At 36.1% G+C, this 20,866-nt stretch overlaps 1 protein-coding gene across 1 annotated transcript in view; it reads right to left on the bottom strand.

Annotated features, from left to right (window-relative positions):
- The window catches only part of RYR2 (ryanodine receptor 2), a 362,813-nt gene that overhangs the window by 147,516 nt on the left and 194,431 nt on the right, over positions 1-20,866 (bottom strand). The window contains exons 14-21 of the mRNA XM_088522870.1: positions 20,539-20,674; positions 15,736-15,831; positions 8,234-8,352; positions 7,665-7,798; positions 5,191-5,432; positions 3,698-3,890; positions 1,803-2,019; positions 502-606 (exon numbers count right to left, since the gene is read on the bottom strand). Coding sequence (XP_088378996.1) covers positions 502-606; positions 1,803-2,019; positions 3,698-3,890; positions 5,191-5,432; positions 7,665-7,798; positions 8,234-8,352; positions 15,736-15,831; positions 20,539-20,674 — 1,242 coding nt within the window. The remainder of the gene's footprint in view (positions 1-501; positions 607-1,802; positions 2,020-3,697; positions 3,891-5,190; positions 5,433-7,664; positions 7,799-8,233; positions 8,353-15,735; positions 15,832-20,538; positions 20,675-20,866) is intronic.

Here is a 20,866-nt window from a genome sequence, read left to right as displayed (position 1 = left end):
GATTTATGTCCATCAATAAAAGTAAGAGGAGGCAAGAACATCTGTTTTATTGTCACTCCACCAGGCAACTATTTTACTTAGAAGTCAAAAGGCAATCTATCACAGCTCTTGCCATAGGTTAGCAAAAGCCTGAAAAGCTATCTTGCATGTAAGAAAATCATATGCTAAACTATACGTTTAACATGCTAAACTATATGTTTAATGATGCCGTCCTTCTCTCTGACTAAAATGTTTACCCCCCAAGAACAAATAAGAGGGTGGAAAATCCTTGAAGTGCTTTCAGCACTGTCAGACAGACTGGCATTTAAGTAGCAAACACCTTTAATTCCAGAATTTTGATTCAGAAATACATAAGCACTGTTGGTCACTTTTGGAAAAAAAGAGTCCAAAACTCTGCTAATTTGTGCAGGAGGGGGAAAAATTAGTGCCATTATAACAACAAAACCAATTTATCAAATAACATTACACAATTAACAGAAAATTAAATTGGAAGGTACATACTGGTCCATACTGCCAGCCAAGTTCAATTTTATTCATAACCCAAAGTTCATGGATGTTCTCTGCTAATTTTTCTCTAATCCTTTCCAGGTGGGGAGGCAAAACAATCTGAAGAGGAAAGAAAGAGACTGTAAGTTGCCTGACCATAAGTAAGTGCTAACCACAACTGGCAAACTTTGGAACCAGCTGCTCAAAGTGAGTGAGAATTCTTAGAAAAACAGGCATATTTTACTCTATGCTCTTCTGAGTTACAGAGTTAGATCAGCAAATAGTTCTAGATCCAATATGGCCAAATGGCATGGAATATATTCCTGGCAGATGACCAGAAACTATCCAAACCGATGGCATTTCTCAGCTAAAAAAACCTAAAATTTTCAAAAATCAGGGTAATTTTCTAAAAAGCACTTCAGCCAATTACTAACACTTAATTGAACTCCAATTAAAGAAAAAAAATAGATGATGAAGACAGCTGACAAGCGAGATCAAGACAGCAATGCATCCTATCTCCAAAACTTGAAACCGGGTAACTACCTCAAAACCCAGAAATCTCAGACACGACATTCTGTAAATCATGGTAATGATACCCTAATTATTCGTATCACAGAGCAATAATTGCAGAATATATGAAGAGTGCCATATTTAGTACATATTGCAAACTAGCTAGGTTCATTTTCTTTATGATTTTCAGAAATGAGTCTGAAAACCAAACACATCATGTCCAAAACTCTGCATCATCCAGAACTCAGCGTAAGATCAGCTCTTGTGTTCTGTGATCAGAGAGAGCACTCTTTGCTAACAGATAAGCTGCTAAAGAATTACTTGTCTTCTTAATTAAGTTAAATAAAAGGAAACATGCATGTTGTTTGATGTCTGTAGCGAGTCAAAGAGCCCCTGCAACCTGCAAGGCCAGTAAAGAAAATAGGGCTGAATCTGTTCTAAACCATTTTACAACTATGAAAGGTCTACTTTTTTAAAGAGCAATAAAATTGTCTAGTAGCAACCACAAGAAGCAGTGAAACATAACATAACAAAATTCAAATACTCTTCTGCTGTGCATTCTAAATTAAGGGTAAAATATATTCTTCATTACAGTGCTTGTGAGCAGAAACATGAAATTTTTCGTAAGTACTATCAGACTTTACCTTTGTATTTTTCAGATTTTCAACTTCTAGTAAAGAACTGTACCAACGAAACCCAAAGAAAAAACAAATTTGAGAAAATCTGCAAACTCAGTCAGATTTGAATTAAAATAAGCTATTAGCATTTCCTGTTAATAAGGAAGATACAATGTTCAAGTTCCCTACCTGGCTGGTATCTACAGGAACTGGGGTGAAAGCTGCTTGTGACAGAGAGATAGTTGGGCCCAGCAAGTCTCTCGTATAGCTGCGATCCTGCTTGTACTCGCGGCTGTGCTCCACTTTGAGTTTCTCCTTTGGGAGGACAGCTTCAAAGCAAGGGGCATATCCAGGTGGAGGAAGGAATTTGAACTCTCCATGGCGACCTCCAAGCAAGAAACGAACCCTGTAAATATTAGAGTTAACTGAAGTTACTGACATCTCTGATGTCAAAAACAAATGGTCTTTGGGCCTAAGAACTAACAAATAACTTTTGAGAGGGAAGAGAGAGAGGAGAGGGAGAGGAGAAGGAAAGGAGAGGGGAGGAAAAACTTATTGAACACTATTTTAAAAAAAATTGTATCTTATTTGCGTTGTTTAACATTCTCTCTAGTGCTGGAGTTTAGAAAGTAGTATGGCCTAAAACTTATGCAAATTATCCTCTTTTTTCTCTTAGTTTACCTCCACTTCCATAAAAATATTCTAAATTGGAGATATTAAGGGAGAAGGGAGAGGAAATATAATGAGTTTGTTTCACTTGCCTATGCAGTAAGTTGTACCCTCCCTAGTCTCCAAAGGGAGAGGCTATAACCCAAAGTAACAAACCTCTGAACACTCTCCATTGAAGATTTGAGAAAAGAGCCTGAAAACAGTGGAATGTGATTGTCTTTTCTGCCACAGAATGCTCAATCCTGAGGACACAATACTAAAAGCTCCCACACTCTTACATTACCAGAAACCTTGGGAAAAACATTATTTCATTCATTACAAAGCGGTGAATTTTTCATGTTTGCTACCAAAAAATTCAGTGAATGAGATGACCATGAAGTAGCAATCACATAAGATAAAAAAAAAAAAAAAATCCTCCTCAGACCACTGTCATCCAAGAAAGAACCAAAAAAGAAATTAAAAAAAAACCCTGGTGTTAACAGCAGAATGATTTTGTCCCTTCTACTGCCTACTGGGTGTCTTATGAGGTTGCGGTCAATGCTATACCTGAACACTTTCCAGAAGAACATTCAGCATGTGAATAACATCTGTCACACACCTCTCTCATGTTTACTGTTTGCATCTTAGCATGCAGTTTTACTGACATGTAAACTGTCACTGCATTATCTACGACAAAATCTAATGTATCTAGAACAAAAGGTGATATATCCTTTACTTCTACAGTATTTAACACAGTCTCAAAATGATCCCTAACAGCATTGTTCTGCCTCCAAAAAAGTCAATTTCCAGTCTTTACCTTGGCCACAGCTCTGCTAAAGTCATTCCCTCTGCTCAAGCACCACAGTCTCTTTTTAATATTACAGTCCCAAACTATTTAATATGTGGAAGGAGAAATTTGGCACCTGAAATGTGACTTGAAATTTTATGGAAAATCACTACAGCAATCAGAATACAGTTTGAAAGATTCGTATTAACCCATCCTGTTGAAAAGAAAGCCTACCACCATTTGTTAAGAGTAGATAATGTATCTTCAAATAGTGGTCACTATAGGTGGATTATGTCAAATATATTGATAATATTGAAGATTGATGCTTTTCTTACCATATTGATTGAAGGCTGCCCTGGAAGTAAGTGGCAATAAGCATTATACTGTCAGCTAAGAAATGATAAAGAAGCTTCCAAAGCCCTATTTACAAATCACCTGAATACTCTGGTGTGCTGGAAAATAGCAGATACACAATCTCTTCAGGACTCCTTTGCAACTCTTACTTATTATCCTAGCACAGGAACTGTGCCAAAGAAGCATATGTCAGAAAGGGAAATGAAGGTGAATACAGCCAGGGAAACATTCACCATATTTGTATCTATTGAAAAAAAAAAGGCGGGGGGGAGAAAAAACTACAGTGGATGCTAACTTTATTCCTGCTGAGAAACTGACAACTGGGAAGAAGAGGCCATCTATGTTGAAGTTCTCAAACATTCCTTGAACAGGTTGACCATTTATCCGGAAAGAGATGCTGGGGGCACTCAGATCCAGACAGCAGCTAATAACATCATCAGTTCTTAACAGATGTTGGTTGGGGGAGTTTACTGTCCGTGCTACACAACCTATGGAAAGAAAGGAGACACATTTAGCAAAAGGTCTGAGAATTGTACAAGGTTTCACAACGGTATCAAAAAAGAGAGAGAAAACAAAGCAACAGAGCACATATCCATCAATTCACTAATATCTAAGACCAGTGCTCCAAAGTAGATCTCACTGTAAATGATAGGCAAAATGGCATCCTAAGATGCGAGTCTAGATGATGTATTTAAAAATACAATCTTCTAGTATCTTGACTGGGAAAGTTTGCGGAAATGCAAAACGCTTTTCTCTTCCAAGTGTTTTGAGGCCTCAGTGCCTCAAAACTTCAAAGATTGTCAATCATATGTCCAGCTGAAATATGTCTCATATCTACTAAGAAACTTCAGAAGAGTTTTATTGTGGCATTAACTGCCAATCTGATGAGCCTAACACAGTTTCCTATCAGTTCTACAGTTGATTACTGACCACTGATATCTTAAAATAAAAGCAGAAAATATTTTTAACGCTACTGCAAAAGAGCTTGGATATTTCAAGAAGCTTTCCTCAGAATTTAGGACACTACATATGGAGGCCTAGACACTTCAAATAATGTTTAGTAATCTTATAAATAATTAAAATGATTATGAAATACAAAAAATGTTTTCTTTCTTATTATTTTGATTTAGCTCAAATTTTTCCTTATTTTCCCTTACCACCTGTATTTGAAACCAAAAATTACTATTAAAGTAGGTTGGCCAGTGATGTCCTAAAGATCGACTCCTGACCAAACACACCATATTCAAGTCAGTTATGAAAGAACTATTCAATGTTAATGAATGTAAATAAAACCGTGACATCACTACAAAAAAATCTTGTTTTAAAGTGTATGACAAAAAAGCATACTTAAAAGTTTTCATCATCTCTAAACCATTTTTAAACTTTTAAACTAAAAAAAAAATAAAACCTGTAAAAAGGTCTTATGATTTAATTCTCCCAGAGCGTTCTCACAGTATCACACATGAACTAGAAATTCAAATTACTGCTTGTCAAGCTTCATTTTCTGCATCTTTGAAGTTTTAGAGCAAAGCTTTAGACTTACTTAAAAAAAAGCCCCTGGCTGAAACAAAAATCATTATTTAATCTACAATACTTACTATAAAAATATTTAAACATGCATTGTCATCTTAAAATACATCCTGACACGGGATACTGTTTCTGAACATTATTTCTACTGTCAGCTGAAACACCTGTTTCATTTGCTGCTACTGAAATCACAGACATACTGGAATTCCAAATGTACACCCTGGTGTGAAGGAAAACCAAAAAAAAAAAAGGGTGACATACCTGACCACAGATGCAGACCATCAAAGCCATAAGAATACAAATCATCACCAACACCATTTCCTCCCCATTCCGCTCCTCCTCCGGGATATGGTGAGTAGCCCTCTGTTGATGCCCAGCCCACTCGAAGATGAGTTGACTCTGCGGTCACAAAGGGCTCCAGATGGTCCACCATAAGCTCATAGTACCATTTCCTGTATTGGGCAGAGCCTTCACTAATCCCCAAGAAGATGTTGGGTCTCATGCTTGAACAGAAAGAATATGAGTGGATATTAAAAAGAGAGAGTAACATATACAAAGACACCACAGTGTCAACCTATTTCAAAATTCTTTTGTTCTTCTCCCTTCCTTATTTTAAGTTCTGTAAAATTATTTGCAAAGGTTGAATCAATCTTTAACGTCAATTAAATGTTCCTACTGATGACTTCAAATCTCTTCAGAAGCATACTTGAAAGACAGAAATATTACTGTGCTTAATTAACATATACCTAAATAGCAAACCACAGAGTCATACATCTAAAGGTCACGCAGGAGAAAGAAAGAAAAAAAGACTGTTCTTTTAATCTGATTTTTTGGGGTAATACTGCATCTAGAATCTCACCAACAAAATCCGTCTCCAGATTTATTTCTGTTTCCGATGTGTATTAAGAAAGCCATCCAGTCTTGACTTAAAGCCTTAAATGAGAGTAGTAGCCAATAGCAGTGCAAGGTATGTTTCTAAATGATTGGCTAACCACATAATGAAAAATCTGTCAGGGTTCTAGACTTCATTTATCTAGTTTTCACTTCCATCTACTGGACTGTGTTACAACTCCTTTGCATTAAATACTTTTTTTCTATTGTGACTGATGTGCTTCTTCCTCAGTTCAACCTGACTTCTCACACGTAGCTCTATTCAGGTGTGTTAAGCACCACATTATCCTGGTAGTTGTCTCCCCTATTTCTTCTCCCACTCTAACCATCAATAACAATCCTGATGGTTACATCCTGGTGGGACAATAAGGCTAATTGTGCATACACCAGCCAACAGTCTTTTCTGAATTGAAAGAATGACTATTAGTCAATCATCTTATCCCATAAATACAAGGTCAGCCCCAGAGCTCTCCTTGCATCGCAGTGGGCTGCACACCGGGATCTCCCCTTGAGCAACGGTGCCTCCCAAGAATATGCCTCGGGCTTAAGAGATCCTTCCCACTACAGATTCGCGGTAGTAACTATAGCGCGCTCTCTTTCCGAACTTGTAAACTTTACTGTGTAACTGTGCACAAATCCCTTAGTCACAAACCTTGGACCAGGTCTGGGACTAGGACTGGATTCAGCCACACCCAGACTCCTCTCAGAAGGAGTTTGGAAAGCAAGGGAGTCCAGTCTGAACCTCATGACCCAACGGGAGGTGTCCTTGATAATTCTGTGTGTATCTTGAACATCCATGTTGCAAATCATAAATGACCTTGCCATAAAATCTCGTGAAACCATTGTCATTATCAATAAAACCTATTACTATTTCTTTCACATGAGTGAAGTGCATTGTGTCACTCACCCCCACCACCACTCATTCCATAACACTATGTACAAGATGTCTGATCAATACAAACATACATCCAAGCCAACCCCAGCACATACTATGGATTCCTGTGAAGGAAATGCTGGGGAGAAAGATGGGTTGGTAGGGACTATAGAACACAAGTTAGTACAAAACCGGTCTTCGCTGATTCTATTACTTATAGAATAACTTGTTTTATCACATAAGACTACACTTGCTTTCTGGAAGCATATGTTTTTATGCCAAAACTTTGAGTATAGATTCTGTTCAATTTTCTACAAATTAAACATTTAATTTCCTTAAAAAGACACACACAATAAAAATACATATGGGTTAGGGAATTTTACAGGTGGGTATGAAATACAATTTTGAGGTATTATACATAAAATCGTCAAGCTCATTCATCTTTAGATTTATTTTAACCTGAAAAGGCCTCCTTATGTGATATATTTGAAGAATTTTTATGCTTTTCATTTAATAAAATCATTTGAACTCTGAATTAACATTAGTACTTCTGTGTTTTAACATTCCTTCTCACTTGATGACTGAGGCTTACTTAAGTTGGAGGCAGAGGAAGATCCCATGATCTTCACTTAAAGTCAGATTCTTCTGACTCAGCATTAATTCAAATTCTCAGTAAAGTGTTCACAAGATCATCAACATGGGAGGAAGAAGGCAATCATGAACCACTAGTTGGTGATATTTTGACAGAACAGTTTCAGCTAGATAGAAGAGTGCAAGAATCTCTAGAAGAAATTCTAGAATTTCTAACTTAAATAAATTTAGACCTGCTTTAGTTTACAGCAGCTTGCTATGATTCATGCTCTCTTTTATCCTAATGAATAAGAATGCTACACATAGCACTTAAAATGTTAATAAGAATAAAATATCTTAAAGAAAGTTTTGGAAATAAAAAAGACTTTTTGTTTTTTACCTGCTCACATGATTGACAAGACGTGTCTGTAAAAGCAGATCTCTTCCCGGCAAAAGATTGTCACAGATTAGATGCTGATTAGACCGCACAGCAACTCCATGACACACACAGAGAGAACACAAGACATCTAAAACCTGGAGAGAAAAAAAATGAACGAAAACTTAACATGCTATATATTTGCTCCTGCTAAGAATTAATAATCAATATGAATTACTTCAGGCAACATAATACTATATACCTTTTTTACTGGAATACATGTAAGGGCTTTTTATGTCCATGAAATTCATTTTTTGTCATTCTATTTCACAACAATTCTGAAATTCTCCTAATACAATTAAAACATACTCTCCCTGCTTCCCTTCAATTTTAATAAATATCAGTGTTGTCGCCAAAAAGGTGGTAACATCTCCTTTGCTTCTTCAACTCGGCCATACTCTTTCTAAGCAAAATTTAATTTCTAATTGTCAATACACTATAAAGATATTTGGAATCTAAACTGTACACAGAAAAAACTGCTTTCACTGTTCATCAATGTTCACTTAAACATAGTTCATCTTTTATTTGCATACCTTATGGTTCCTTCCATGTTTGTCCAAAAGACAGATAATTGACTTAATGTGTCCTTCCTTAATAATGTTTAGAGCTTCTGGGCTTTCCACCAATACACAGTGTAAAACCTCTAGAATTCCTGGATTTAAGAAAAAAAAATATTCATGTAAGTATGTAACTAAAATATAATTGCATATGATGCTTTAAAATAAATTACCGTGCAACACAAAGTAAGTTTCAAAAATCATTGTATACTATTAAAAAAAAAAATCTTGCATGGATGTTGCACTGCTAGACTTCCTAAAATAGTCCATGTAGAAAAAATTGGAAAAGATGTTGGAAAAAAACATAAATGTCATTGATAAATGTATGCTAATCAATGCTCACAAAGTAAAACAAATCAGGTAAAATATTGGTGCTGTTAAAATCTTGAGAGGAGGTCTCAAGGGCTCCAAAAAGCCAAGACTACACATCAAGTTTGTATTACATAGACTAAAAATCCTTTTTGTATTTGCAGTTTTCTATCTCCCCACAGGATACTACATGATCTGCTAATGGATTCATATACCTCTGAACTAGAAGACATATATAAATTCCCAGTCTACTGCACACCATGGATCATTTTCTTTGTGTATACAACAGCTATACTGAGAGCCAACAGTGATGTTGTTAAAAGAGCAAAGAAATAGAAACCAGCATGAAGTCAAGACGTGCAAGGAGGAAAGAACCACTAAATCACTTGTGGCATCACTATTAAATGCATTTACAATCCCAATAAAGCAGCAGTCACTGCTGCTTTAAGAAACATTAAGAATCATTAAACTAGGAATTGTTCCCTGCAATGGGGGCATTAATCCTGGTTCCCATGTCTACTGGATGGAGTCACCGCTTTCTTTAAGAGCTTACAAATCTGGCAAAGACAAGCATCAAAAATGCTGTTCATTACTGTCAGCTGCAACTGTTGTTGCCACAATGAGAGAAGTCAGAGCACTGAGGGAAAGCTGAGAAGCAGTCTTAGACCTAGAGATAGGCAGTTCCTACTCACATTGCGCCTCTCACATAATTCTGTCCTCAACACTGTACTCACAGCTCCAAACATTCAGCTTCACTCTTGTAAATCAAGATCCACAGCATGAGTCGTCTGCTCTGTGCCATGCTCTCTTTCACTCCAACAGGCACATGTAGCACTGCAGTCTCCCCCAGGCAGGGAAAGACATCTCAGTGCAAAACTCCCGCCTAGGCGAGAGCGCTCTGCTCCTCCCTTGCCCCTGGCGACGCAAAGTGAAGTGAGGAAGAGACCGTCAGCCACTACAACCAAGCAAGCCCTGGTACAGCCAAGGTGGACAGCAGGAGCGGTGGTTGGAATTCCAAATTCACTCTTATTGTAAGGAAATAAAATTAGGTCGTCTTGAATTCACATACATGGATAGAAAGGTGCGAGGAGTGTATAGGAAAAGAGCCTTTATCACCATACATTAAAGATTTTAATATTTTTGCTTTAACCTTGGGCTTTACAAGTTCCCATCCTCACTAAGACCAAGCTTCTCTGTCAGAAGAGTTGCAATGTTCATTTTAAAATTATTTGCTGTTTTATTTTTATTTCCCAGGAAAACTCAGAATGAAGAACGGAATTCTCAGTGGCTTCAGTCAGATTTCATGTCCTATTATCAACCTACAGCCCCAACACTTCTTATCTCAATGTTATTTAAAGCTTTTATCCAGAGATCTGAAGGAAAATATGAAGTCATGGCTAATAAAGTGTGCTGGTTGCTCTAAGACTTAAGAATAGCAAAGGCAGAAGACAAACAACTGATACAGCAACAGTTTGGTTTATCTTTTATACAAGTCCCAAACAAAATGTGCATTTTAATACATATGAAGGTGGAGACATACATATGAAAATAGAGAAGGCGGGGAACACTGCAGAGGGGTAGAGAACTCTCCCATCATGTGATATAATGATGAGAGCAGACACCGTCATGACAGACAGACAGGGGGTTGAAAATCAGCTTTGAAAGTGATTCTATAGTCTTGAAGCTACACTGTTAACAAGATAAACAATAAAGCTACCAAATAATGTTAGTATGATAATCATAGCCTTTAGTTTTAAGGTTTGCATAGACGCATTCATAATCTTAATTTTGTCCCAAAAGGGTATGTAGAGTTTTTATTCTAGTTTTAACTTTTCCAGTAATGGGAAAAAAAAGTAATAGATGCAGATGTAAACATCAAAGAATAAATGAACTCCATTCCTTAGACCCAGCTTTTATAGCAGCAACTTCAGCTACTGAAGCATCTGTAGCAAATACATTTTCTTCTGAGGGCAAATTCTCTGCATTTCAGGAAAATGCATATGAACATACAAACTGTTTTTGCACCGTTCCACTTTTAGATTTGTCTATATTAAAAATAGCTGGACCCATTCCAATTTCATTGGAATTGCTCAAGGCAGTGAAGCAAAAAGTGTTTGAACAAGACATCATGAACAAGCCTTACACTTGCAATACATAGAGTTTATCATAAAGACAGGTAAAAAACTTTTCTTAATGATACACAAATGAAAGGACAGATATAGGTTAGCAAAATGACTTCTGTAATTTCAGACTGTGAAATAAAAATTCACCACTTCAAAAAAAAAGATGTCACCTGTTTTCTAAAACATTAATCTGGAGGATATTAGATTACCAACTTGCCCAATTCTATCTTTTGTTCCAAATGGTTTAATGCCTTCAAAATTTTAGTAGGGCTCATTTTTCCCATCTGGAATAATTTTTTCGAGATAAAGAATAATTTATTTTGTCTCTATTTATGCATGGTAGAGACAGCTGAAGCACTGACATTGCATTTCTTCACTCAACTTCTCCTGCGATATCTCACGGCCAACTCAAAGACATGTTTTTATTTGAACAAAACTTCATTTTCTTACATTTCTGCTGTGATCAGGAAAGAATAAACAGGAGCTGTACTTTTCTGTACTAGCTTCTATTTCCTGAATCCCTTTCCCACTAATTTGTACTTAACTGTTACAGCTGTTATTTATATACTTAATGCCTTTATTGTGTTTTCACATCATCTTTAATTCAAGCACATGAAAAAAAGATCATTATTTTAATTTAATGGCATCAAATCTTCATTGTAACACACTCAAGAAAATACCTGTAGGATGCAGCCAACACAATTCCAATATTGAAAGTGAATCTAATTTTGCTTTTACTCACAAAGTTTACTTTTTCTTCCCAAGAAACACTGCACCTTAGCAAATGAGCCAACTATTCTACATGAATAGATTAAGTGATTTTTTTTGCTTAGAAGGTGCAGTACAACAGAGTATTTCTCCCCACAATAGATTTATCATTCAAACCAAAACAGTGAACATCCTTGCTCCAGGCCAGCACATACAGCTTAAAACTTAGCAGACAAGCATCCCACTTAAATTAAAAAACACCATTTACAAATTAAAAATTAGATATATTTTACCTGAAGATAACTAAAACCGAGAGCTAGCAACTGACAACTTGTATAACTAACTCCCTCAAAACCAAGAAAACTTAAGTATAAAGTTAGCTTTAGGGGACAACGTGGAAATTATGTTACCAGAACATATGGTCAAAGAGCTGCAGTGACCTACTTCCCTAGGACTAAATTTGGGACAATGAGCACTGCAAATATTAGCACCTCAATATTTTTGCAGCATGTATTGAGTCTTACTGACTGCATCAATAGATTACTCTGCAGTGTGTCATATTCATCTCATACCTTGCCATAATATCAAGAGCATAAACATTTAGGTTCAAATTTTCAAATTTTTCAGATAAATTTAAGAAAATTAATAGGAAATACATGCCATAGCATTTTTAAGTTATTGTAAGGAATTTTTTACCAAATCTCCAAAAGTTTAGCCCAAAGATATGAATTACATTGGGAAATCCTATCCCTGACAGTTCCAGAAGTAAAACTAAGTGTCTTAGAAAATAACTTCACCATGAACTACTGTGAAAATATATTAAAATTAAGAAAGTCACAGTCACATTCCTTGCAACTGCATTAATTGTGAGAATTTTCTCCTTAGATGAGTGCTCTCAAACCAAGGTCAGACTATAGCTGGAGAGAGTGCTAGGCTGTGATTTTGCCAGCTTTAAATGCCTGTTTGCTTTTAAACTCTCCGCAGCTGAAGTGAATGCAAGAAGATCGAGACACGTGCCAAGCAGGCTACCCTAACCATAATATGAACAAACAGAAACTCTCATTACAACATCTATCCAGACAGGATACCTAATATATTAGCTACAGTGATAGGATCCGCAGCAGCTCTCTAACACAAGCTGAGAACAGAAGTATCGGCACAGCCTTAGCCTCATACGTTCCTGCAGCCTTGCACCCCGAGTCACAGCACAATGTATGCGGGCTGAAAGAAATCAGTGCACACCAGGGACTGCACGTAACGGGACAGCTCCCGTGCTAGAGGCACAGCTCTGTCGCAAAAGCAGGAAACAAAATTCTGTAAAATGTATTATAGAAGTGAGAGAGCTACAAGACTGAAGGATAAGAACAGTCACCTAAGGTAAGTGTTTCTTTTCTGAGCTGAGAATATAGCTTAGAATTATTGCACACTGATTAGGAGTAAATGTTAAATATAGAAACCCAAATTCATATTTGATTAGGTAACATTATGAGCTATGGACAAACTTGTGGATGTATTGTAAAACCTTATTTTCTCTATTAATCATTCCCTGAGAATATCCACCAAAAGCTACTCTTTATAGGTTAGCTTATTTTTTTCAGGATCTGTGCAGAATATGCAGGAAAAATAAGATAAGTTTAATGAAAATGATCATTTCTGAATCCTGAAGGCAGAAGTCAAATCCCTAGGCCAAAAGGAGTTCTAATTTAAGGATGACTCTCCCTGAAGGTCTTGCTCACAGTATGGAAGCCTCAAAAAAGACCTTTTTTGCAACTTGTATAGAGTTTTGGGTTTTTTTAAGAGAGAGTTTGGGGGTTCTGCTTGTTTGCTATTTTTTAATAAAAACTTGTGTTGGAAGGTCAAAGCTACAAAACTGATTTTCATATCTAGTCTTATATTTCGGATTATTATTAGTTTTCATCAGAAGCCCTCCACTTCTGTGAATTTCAATATTTAACACAGGAAAGCCCTGCTGACTGAAGGGGCTCGCATTGCCCAGTGCAACGAAGTAGTTACACCAGTCCCTCCATCCCGAGGGAAGGATAACAAGCAGCTATTCACTTGTCCCAAGTGATTACACAGGAAAAGAAATCTCAGCGGAGAAGCATCAACATGTGACTGCTCTTGGCAACCACGATCACCCCTCCGCAGATCTTGCCGGTGACTGCAGTGACAGTTGGCTCCAGCTTCGAGAGGGAGAGTGCTGCCACAACTGACATCCACAGCGTTTTCCCAAGCCTCAGTCAGGTCATGGACGGATCATCAGTCAGGGACAGATTTAAGAAAAGTAAGCAAAATGCACATGAATGTTTCAGGACAAAGCTGAGGGAACAGAAACATGCTAGCTGCCCCATTTACTACGGGACAGATCTGTTCTCATTAAAGGTAACAAATTTAATAACCTATGCCGCATGATGGTCTATGACAGAGACATGCCAAAGTGTTAATCTGGGCATGGGAGGATATTTCTAGTGTATGAATCACAAGAAAATGCTGATGAGAATGCCTTATTCCTGGGACAATTTAATAAAGCTAAAATTCATCTGCCAACGAAACAGTAGTAAATACTGTATATTAACAGGAGCACCCAGAAAACATTTCTTGATATATTCAACTCTAAAATGGCTCCGAGGTGCGTGAGTGAAGGAAAGAAAATGTGAGGGAGGGAAAATGCCAGTAATGACAGATCAAAGTACCCATAAACCTTAGATAAGAAGACACTAAACATTAAAAACAAGCAGTCACTACAACTTGAGATTTTTAATAATGACAAGAAATATATCCTTATAGATTATGTCAATGTTGGATAAAAGAAAGTTAAAATTCTCAAAGCAATACAGCCTTTTTTGTGTCCATATTGCATACATGGACATTAGTGAGCATAACATAAATTGAAAAATTGGCACGTTATTTATATTTGTGTTTTTTTTTCTCTCTCTCTCCTTTTTTTTTAAATTTTAATTTAGAATTTGAGCTTTTGCTTGCCATTTAACATATCTGTCTAGGGAACAGGAGAAATAATATACATAAGGAGCTGTTAAAAGTTTCTCTTATTTCAGTAACTTATTTCTTTATTTTCATATCCTCTAATTCACATAACCAGCAAACCAAGACACTAAAATACATTACTATTCCATTCAATATTTTCCTTAGTTATTGTTGTAACTGTATGTGTAAAACTCTAAGTAGTATTACATTACGAAGTATCACATTTAGAATACAGGCCTTACTCTATGCATTTTTTTGAGCTTAGTAAACACTTTTACAAATCATGTCTAACTGCCTGCAGTAACATTTTTTTCCAACAAGATTATTTGCTTTCCAATACTTGATGTAATCTTCAGCAAGAAAAGCATGCTTGGAAAAGTGTCAAAAATCAGTTTTAAGTGTCCAGAACTAATCACCTCTATTTGAATCTCATTTTTCTAGCTGCTTTGTCTAAGTTTAATTATGGGCTGTTGTTCGGATGCCTACATGACATCCATTTTGGTACATCTTCACATTGAGAAAAAAACTCTCAATAATTAAATATCATGAAAAATAAAATGAAAAAAAAATAAAGAAGCAGTGAGTATTTACATCAGTAAAATGGAGCAGAATTGCTTCCAAGGAGCCAAAATACAGGATCACATTTTATTTATTTGACCTTTCGGCAACACAGACACTAACCACATTTCAAAAACATTCAAAAATATAAGCACACTTCTGTTTACCATTACCCTGCTATGCTAGAAGTGGTAAGGGCACAGGGCTTCAGAAAGAAAATGAAGACATTAGGTGGAATGAGGAAATAAATAGGCTATCTTAAATAATTTGGGTCTAAAGTGAGACAGAAATCCAGACTCCCAAGTCATAGATTTGTTTCGGGCATGCTCCTTCTTGCTAACTTGAAACAGAACTTCCAAACTTTGCCATTCTAGATGACTACCACTATATTTATTTTGATGCAAGTCCTAAAGTACCTGCAGACTTTCAAAGAGAATGGCAATAGAATTGGAGAGAGAGAGCAAGAGAGCATGAGAGAGAGCAGCTTAATAAAACTATAACTATAGAACAACTGTTTTGACTAATATTTTGCCAATAGCCAAAAATAATTTTATAGATTTTCTCAAATGTTGTTTATTATTACACGGTACCAAATGCAAGGGAAAGACGGAGAGAAGCTATGAGGAAATACAACCACTGCAAATGTTCAAAAATGTTACAAATATAAATCTCACTTTATTAATATAGTTTCCTGTAGGAAGAACTTTATAATAATTAAACAGAATGAGTATACTCTCAATTTTAAAGAATGAGAAACTGGGAATATAATGAAGTTAAAATACTAAAAAAACATACCAGAAGAGGCTTCCAGTCTTTCTAATCTGCTGATCAACCAGTCAAGAGATCCAGAAAATTGAGCACAGTTTTTACGATTCCCTCTAATCAGAGCCGCTATTAAAAAAACAGAGAGAGAAAATCACAATTACAACTCCATTTGAATTAGAAGAATGCCTGTCTTTCCATAAAAGACCCAGTAAGCTAGATTCTTAATATTCAATTTTTGATGTTCTTGATATTAAATTCAGCTAACTTGAGTGATGGTTAGATTAAAGCACAAAGAAATACTCCTGGCACATACTCTCTTGGGATAAAAATAAACTTGAGAGGTGTATGAATTATTTTAGTTTTACTAATCATCTTTTACTAATCCCTGGAAAAACAGTCCACATGAAGTAGCCATTAATTATCCTACTAATTGTAGATCCTGCTAAGAAACAATGCCTATGGAAACCTCTGCTTCCACAGGTCAGTCACTAGGCATTTTATATTTAGGAAAATTGCTGAATTGTTCTAAATCTCTGTTCCTTACATATTATTCAGTGCAAAATAGATCAGTTAATTTGAGCTAACTGCAAACAAGTCACAAGTCTTACATCATGAAGAAAGAAAACAAAGCCAACTCTTCACTGAAAAAACAAACAAACAAACAAAAAAACAGCAACAGCAACAAAGATAGGGAATAATTAACCATACTGAGATTTTCTTTGGGCAACAGCAGTTGTTTGACAGGCTACTGAATATTTTATTATACATTTACTTTTTAAGATACCGGGTTCATCTGAAGGAAAAGACTACATGTAAATCATAAGTCTTCCAATATAAACTTTTATAAACTAGGAAGGGAGAAGACAACTAGTACGTGGGGTTTTTTTCCTTTGCTTGTTTATGCTTTTTTTTTTTTTTAAGGTCTTCCACATGTGTATGAAAGGAAACACAGGGAAATAATATTATCATTTTATGACTAAAGGAGAGTGAATTTTAGCTCATTGAAAACAGTGGTGATTCCTGTTTTTTTTTCACAGTATGAAGATTTCTTCCTAATTTAGCTACTAAGAACCATAAAGGAATTCTTATGGTTTGCTGATTACCTGATTCCAAAACCTGTGTGCTAACCAACCTTTCACTTCTGCATCACTGTTCTTTTTTTTTGCAATGATGTGACAGGATTCAGGTCATGGGCAAAATTAGTTCCTAACAAAATGTGTCTGAAAGTATTAGAATGCTACCTTCTAAATACCTTTCTAGAACTTCCTCATGGGTAACAGATTTTGGGAATTCAGCAAGACCCACCCACCTGTGTTTATGTGTTTAAGTTGTGCACTTGACATTCTGACACTTAAACAGTTCACTGAAATAACCAATATGAACCACTGTTTAGTGAGGTCAAAGGATATGACATCAAATCTGTACCTTGAAACTTAATATAATCGATGATCACGACCATAGCTATTTGCAAATATTTCCCAAGGAATCACAAACAGAGTATATTGTTAAAAGGCAATTATTAAAATAAAGGAATGTTTGATTCTGGAAGAACTGTAGTGGGGCTTTGTTTATTTGTGTTGTCTGTTTGACTTTTTTTGGGGGGGGGTGGGGAGGACAGGGTTTAATTGATTTTAGACAAATCACTTAATTCAGGTACCAACATCAAATTAAGGGTATAATAGTTCATTGCTTCACCTAACTCTACTAAAGTTAACTTCAGGACCAGTAATAAGACATAGACGATTTCAAAAATGTAGTTGAACAGAAGCTTCTGAAAGGTTAGTTTTCAGTGGCTAAAGTTGTGCATAAAATGAAACAAAGACACACAAAACTGAAAACAAAAGTTAATATTCGGCAGTTGCTTCTGTTTTTGACCATCGTTATGAACAAGATTCCATCTTTGAAGAAACTGGGAGAGAAGAGTGGAAGAACATGAGGTTATCAGTCAAATATTAAAATCACACCATTAGAGATGCATTCGTGATAGAAACAGATCAAATAAGGTTCACAGTGACTCCATGTATTTGTAGGATGGGAAGGACACATGCCATATGGGTGCTCTGCTGCATAATTACAAGTATTTTTATACCCTACTTATATACCTACAGGTATACAATCTTAGCTAGAAGTTCATAAATCTCTCCATTGCTGTGACAGTGAAATATGTCACAAACAATGGCAATGACATGACAAAAGCCATAAACTGTGACAAGACTTTATTTTTTGTGTAGACTCAATAGTAAACTACTGTTTACTGAAGCAAGAGAGAAGCAAGTAATATCCATTTGTCATCCATGCAATTATTGTGCAACTCCAGCATCATTAAAAACAAATCAATGAACAAATTCGTTATTGCTAGATCAGAGCCAAGCTTCTTACGCATTAGCTGCCAGAAGACAATGCAATTAGGGATGTAGGCAAGATAGAATAGAAGGCAGGCAGGGCGAAGGCCTTCCAGAAGGTGTCCTGTGGCCTGTGTGAGTGCTACCTGACTAAACTGGAAATTTTAGGCTTTTTGCAGATATTCAGTCTGACTGAGCTGTGCCTAATGTAACAGGAGCTGAAACAAACTAAACGGTTATAAAAACTTCAGCACTCCCACAAACCTATGAATAACTCGACAGCCACAGACTGATATATTCCACTGTTTATGCTCTGAAAGGTTATTACCTGATTTAACCAGGACATTAAGTCTCTGGATCTACTCTACATTTTTTTTAGTGCTTAATTCCTACAATAGAAATTTGATTCTTAATAACTAAAATAACAGCCACTATGATCTCTGGGGCCACAGGAGAGGGCACCTGGTTGTCTCAGTGATATTTACTAAGTTTTCTATGAAGGACAACGTAGTGGGCGTGATAGAAGAACCCTCTTAGTGATATTATGGCTATGCATCATATGCTGGTTATCCTTATTTCTTCCCCATGGGATTTTCATTTCCTTCAAAAGCACAAGCTGGACTTTATTTGCCTTTGTAAAGGGTTTGTATAGACTACTACATACAGAACTCCTGCTGCACTTCCATTGGCTGCACTTTGCTGTTGAGTAGTAAGGAGAGGAAAAGAGAAGTAAATAAACAAACAACCATCTTGCAGTTAGGCCAGACAGATTTCATCTTTGTCATTTGTTTATCATCTTCCATGGCTCTGAATTCCAACGAATGCAAGTTTTCAGCATGCCTTGCGAAATACTGCTAAAAAAGGTCAGATCCCACAGCTCCTAATTTGGGACCCAACATTGCTGGAAGCTTTTTACCTACATTTCTTTTTGCAACCGACCCTGGCAGTGAAAGGGAGATAATTCCCTCTCTTTCCTCTACAGAAGTGTTTCCACAGAACACTGCCATAAATAACCATAATTATTCAGATCACTCATCACAACTGCCACAAAAGAATTCCAAGGTAAATTAACAGCTTTGTTTTCCAAACAGGATTAAAAAGTTTACAATAAATAATGTTTAAGGACACATGCTGAGTAACAGAAAGCAAACTAAGTGCTAAGATCCAATAATAAATGAGCACTAAATAAGTAATGGAGTAACCTGCAGAAAATAAGTAACCTGCAGAAAAACTGGTACGTGATCGTGTTCCACAATGCATGTGCACAAAAGAACCCATTAATAGTAAACACACTACATCAATCCAGACATTTCCCAGCTTCTGAATTGATTCATTCTACAAACTCAGTATTCAGTTATATAGGTTTTAATGGAATTGACCTATAATATTACCTTATTTGCACAACTTTTCAATTCCCTTTATGAATATGAATGAAACATATATCAGTTATTCTCTCAGAAAGTCTGAGGAAACAGTCTTGACTGTGCCCAAACTCAAGATTTTGACAAAATATGTATTTTTAAAGACACATAAGGCTCCATGTTAGAGCTTAAAATAGTTAACAGAAAGGAAAGAGGGATAGCCATTTTAAATTTCATTTTCTAAAGACAAATTTGGAATCACTGCTTTTACCTGCTACATATTAGGGAGGAAAGATCTGTAAGTCCTGTGGCATGCTACATTATTTTAAGATAAAGATTTTTGAAGAACTGAGCAAGATGGCCAGTATGACGAATAAATGTAGGGGTCATTTTTTTCTTTTGGAGCAGAGGAGATTTACATTTTTTGTTTGTTTGTTTGTTTAATTTTGAAAGTACCCTGAAGTTCTAGAAATGCACATCTGGCCTTCCCCAGAATCAATGAGCGGCAATGAGTAAGTAAATAACAGCAGCAGTGGATAATAATAACCCTATAAAATGAATGATGATTCATTCATAGAGAAGAATGAATGTCGTAGAACATAGAGAACAATATACTCGATTCAAATTACTGCGAAAACAGATCGGGTAAAGTGCTGAACAGAAATTTGACTAGGAAATCAAGTCTAATAGAAACTAACAAAAGATACTACAGGAGTTTGATGGGCTGCAGGTGGACAAGATCTTCTTTTTATTCTGCATCTGAAAGAAAGCACCTTTTCATTGCACACTGTATCCTAGCATAATGCTGGAGTTACTAGTTTTACTGGTCTTGGCTCCTAAAGCACAAGGATGACATGTTCACATGTATTTGGTTTACACATTTTGGGGCAGTTTATGAGATACACAGGAAAGATGATAATACGAAAAAGCATTAATTCAACTGAAGTCAGAAACAATCCATATTCTTACCCATATGCAAGGTCTAGAAATGCAAAATTTGTAAATTCTTTAAGTGTAGACCATTCTAAGCAGCTACATTTGTTTAATTTCTATCCTATTTTTTATAAATAGAAAGTCTTCAAAACAAAAATAATTACACATTTCTTGTCATCTGATTATTAATGTCTTACCTAGTAATTCATACAAAGAATTCAGAATAGATTTCCATGCTTCTCCAGCCTCCTTCCCAGCTACATCTCCAAAATGAGCTGCACTGCTGTATACATTCAAACGATCAATACATTCAAGGACAAGGTTGATCATACCCTAAAAACAGAAAGACTCTGAATGTCATAGAATAATATAGGTATATATTAGAGGCAACATATGAAAAGTAGTAAGAAAAAACACAAGCTATCTATGGACTTGGACCAGTAAAGCCAGAAAAGCAGTATCTCTGAATTAAAACAAACAAACAAACAAACAAACAAACAAACAAACAAAAATGCTGAAGAGCAT

The sequence above is a fragment of the Tinamus guttatus genome, unplaced genomic scaffold, assembly GCF_059628265.1.
Source record: "Tinamus guttatus ecotype Peru unplaced genomic scaffold, ASM5962826v1 Tinamus_guttatus_pri_ptg000011l, whole genome shotgun sequence".
Taxonomy (NCBI): Eukaryota; Metazoa; Chordata; class Aves; order Tinamiformes; family Tinamidae; genus Tinamus; species Tinamus guttatus.
This window is presented reverse-complemented; position numbering and strand designations above follow the sequence as displayed.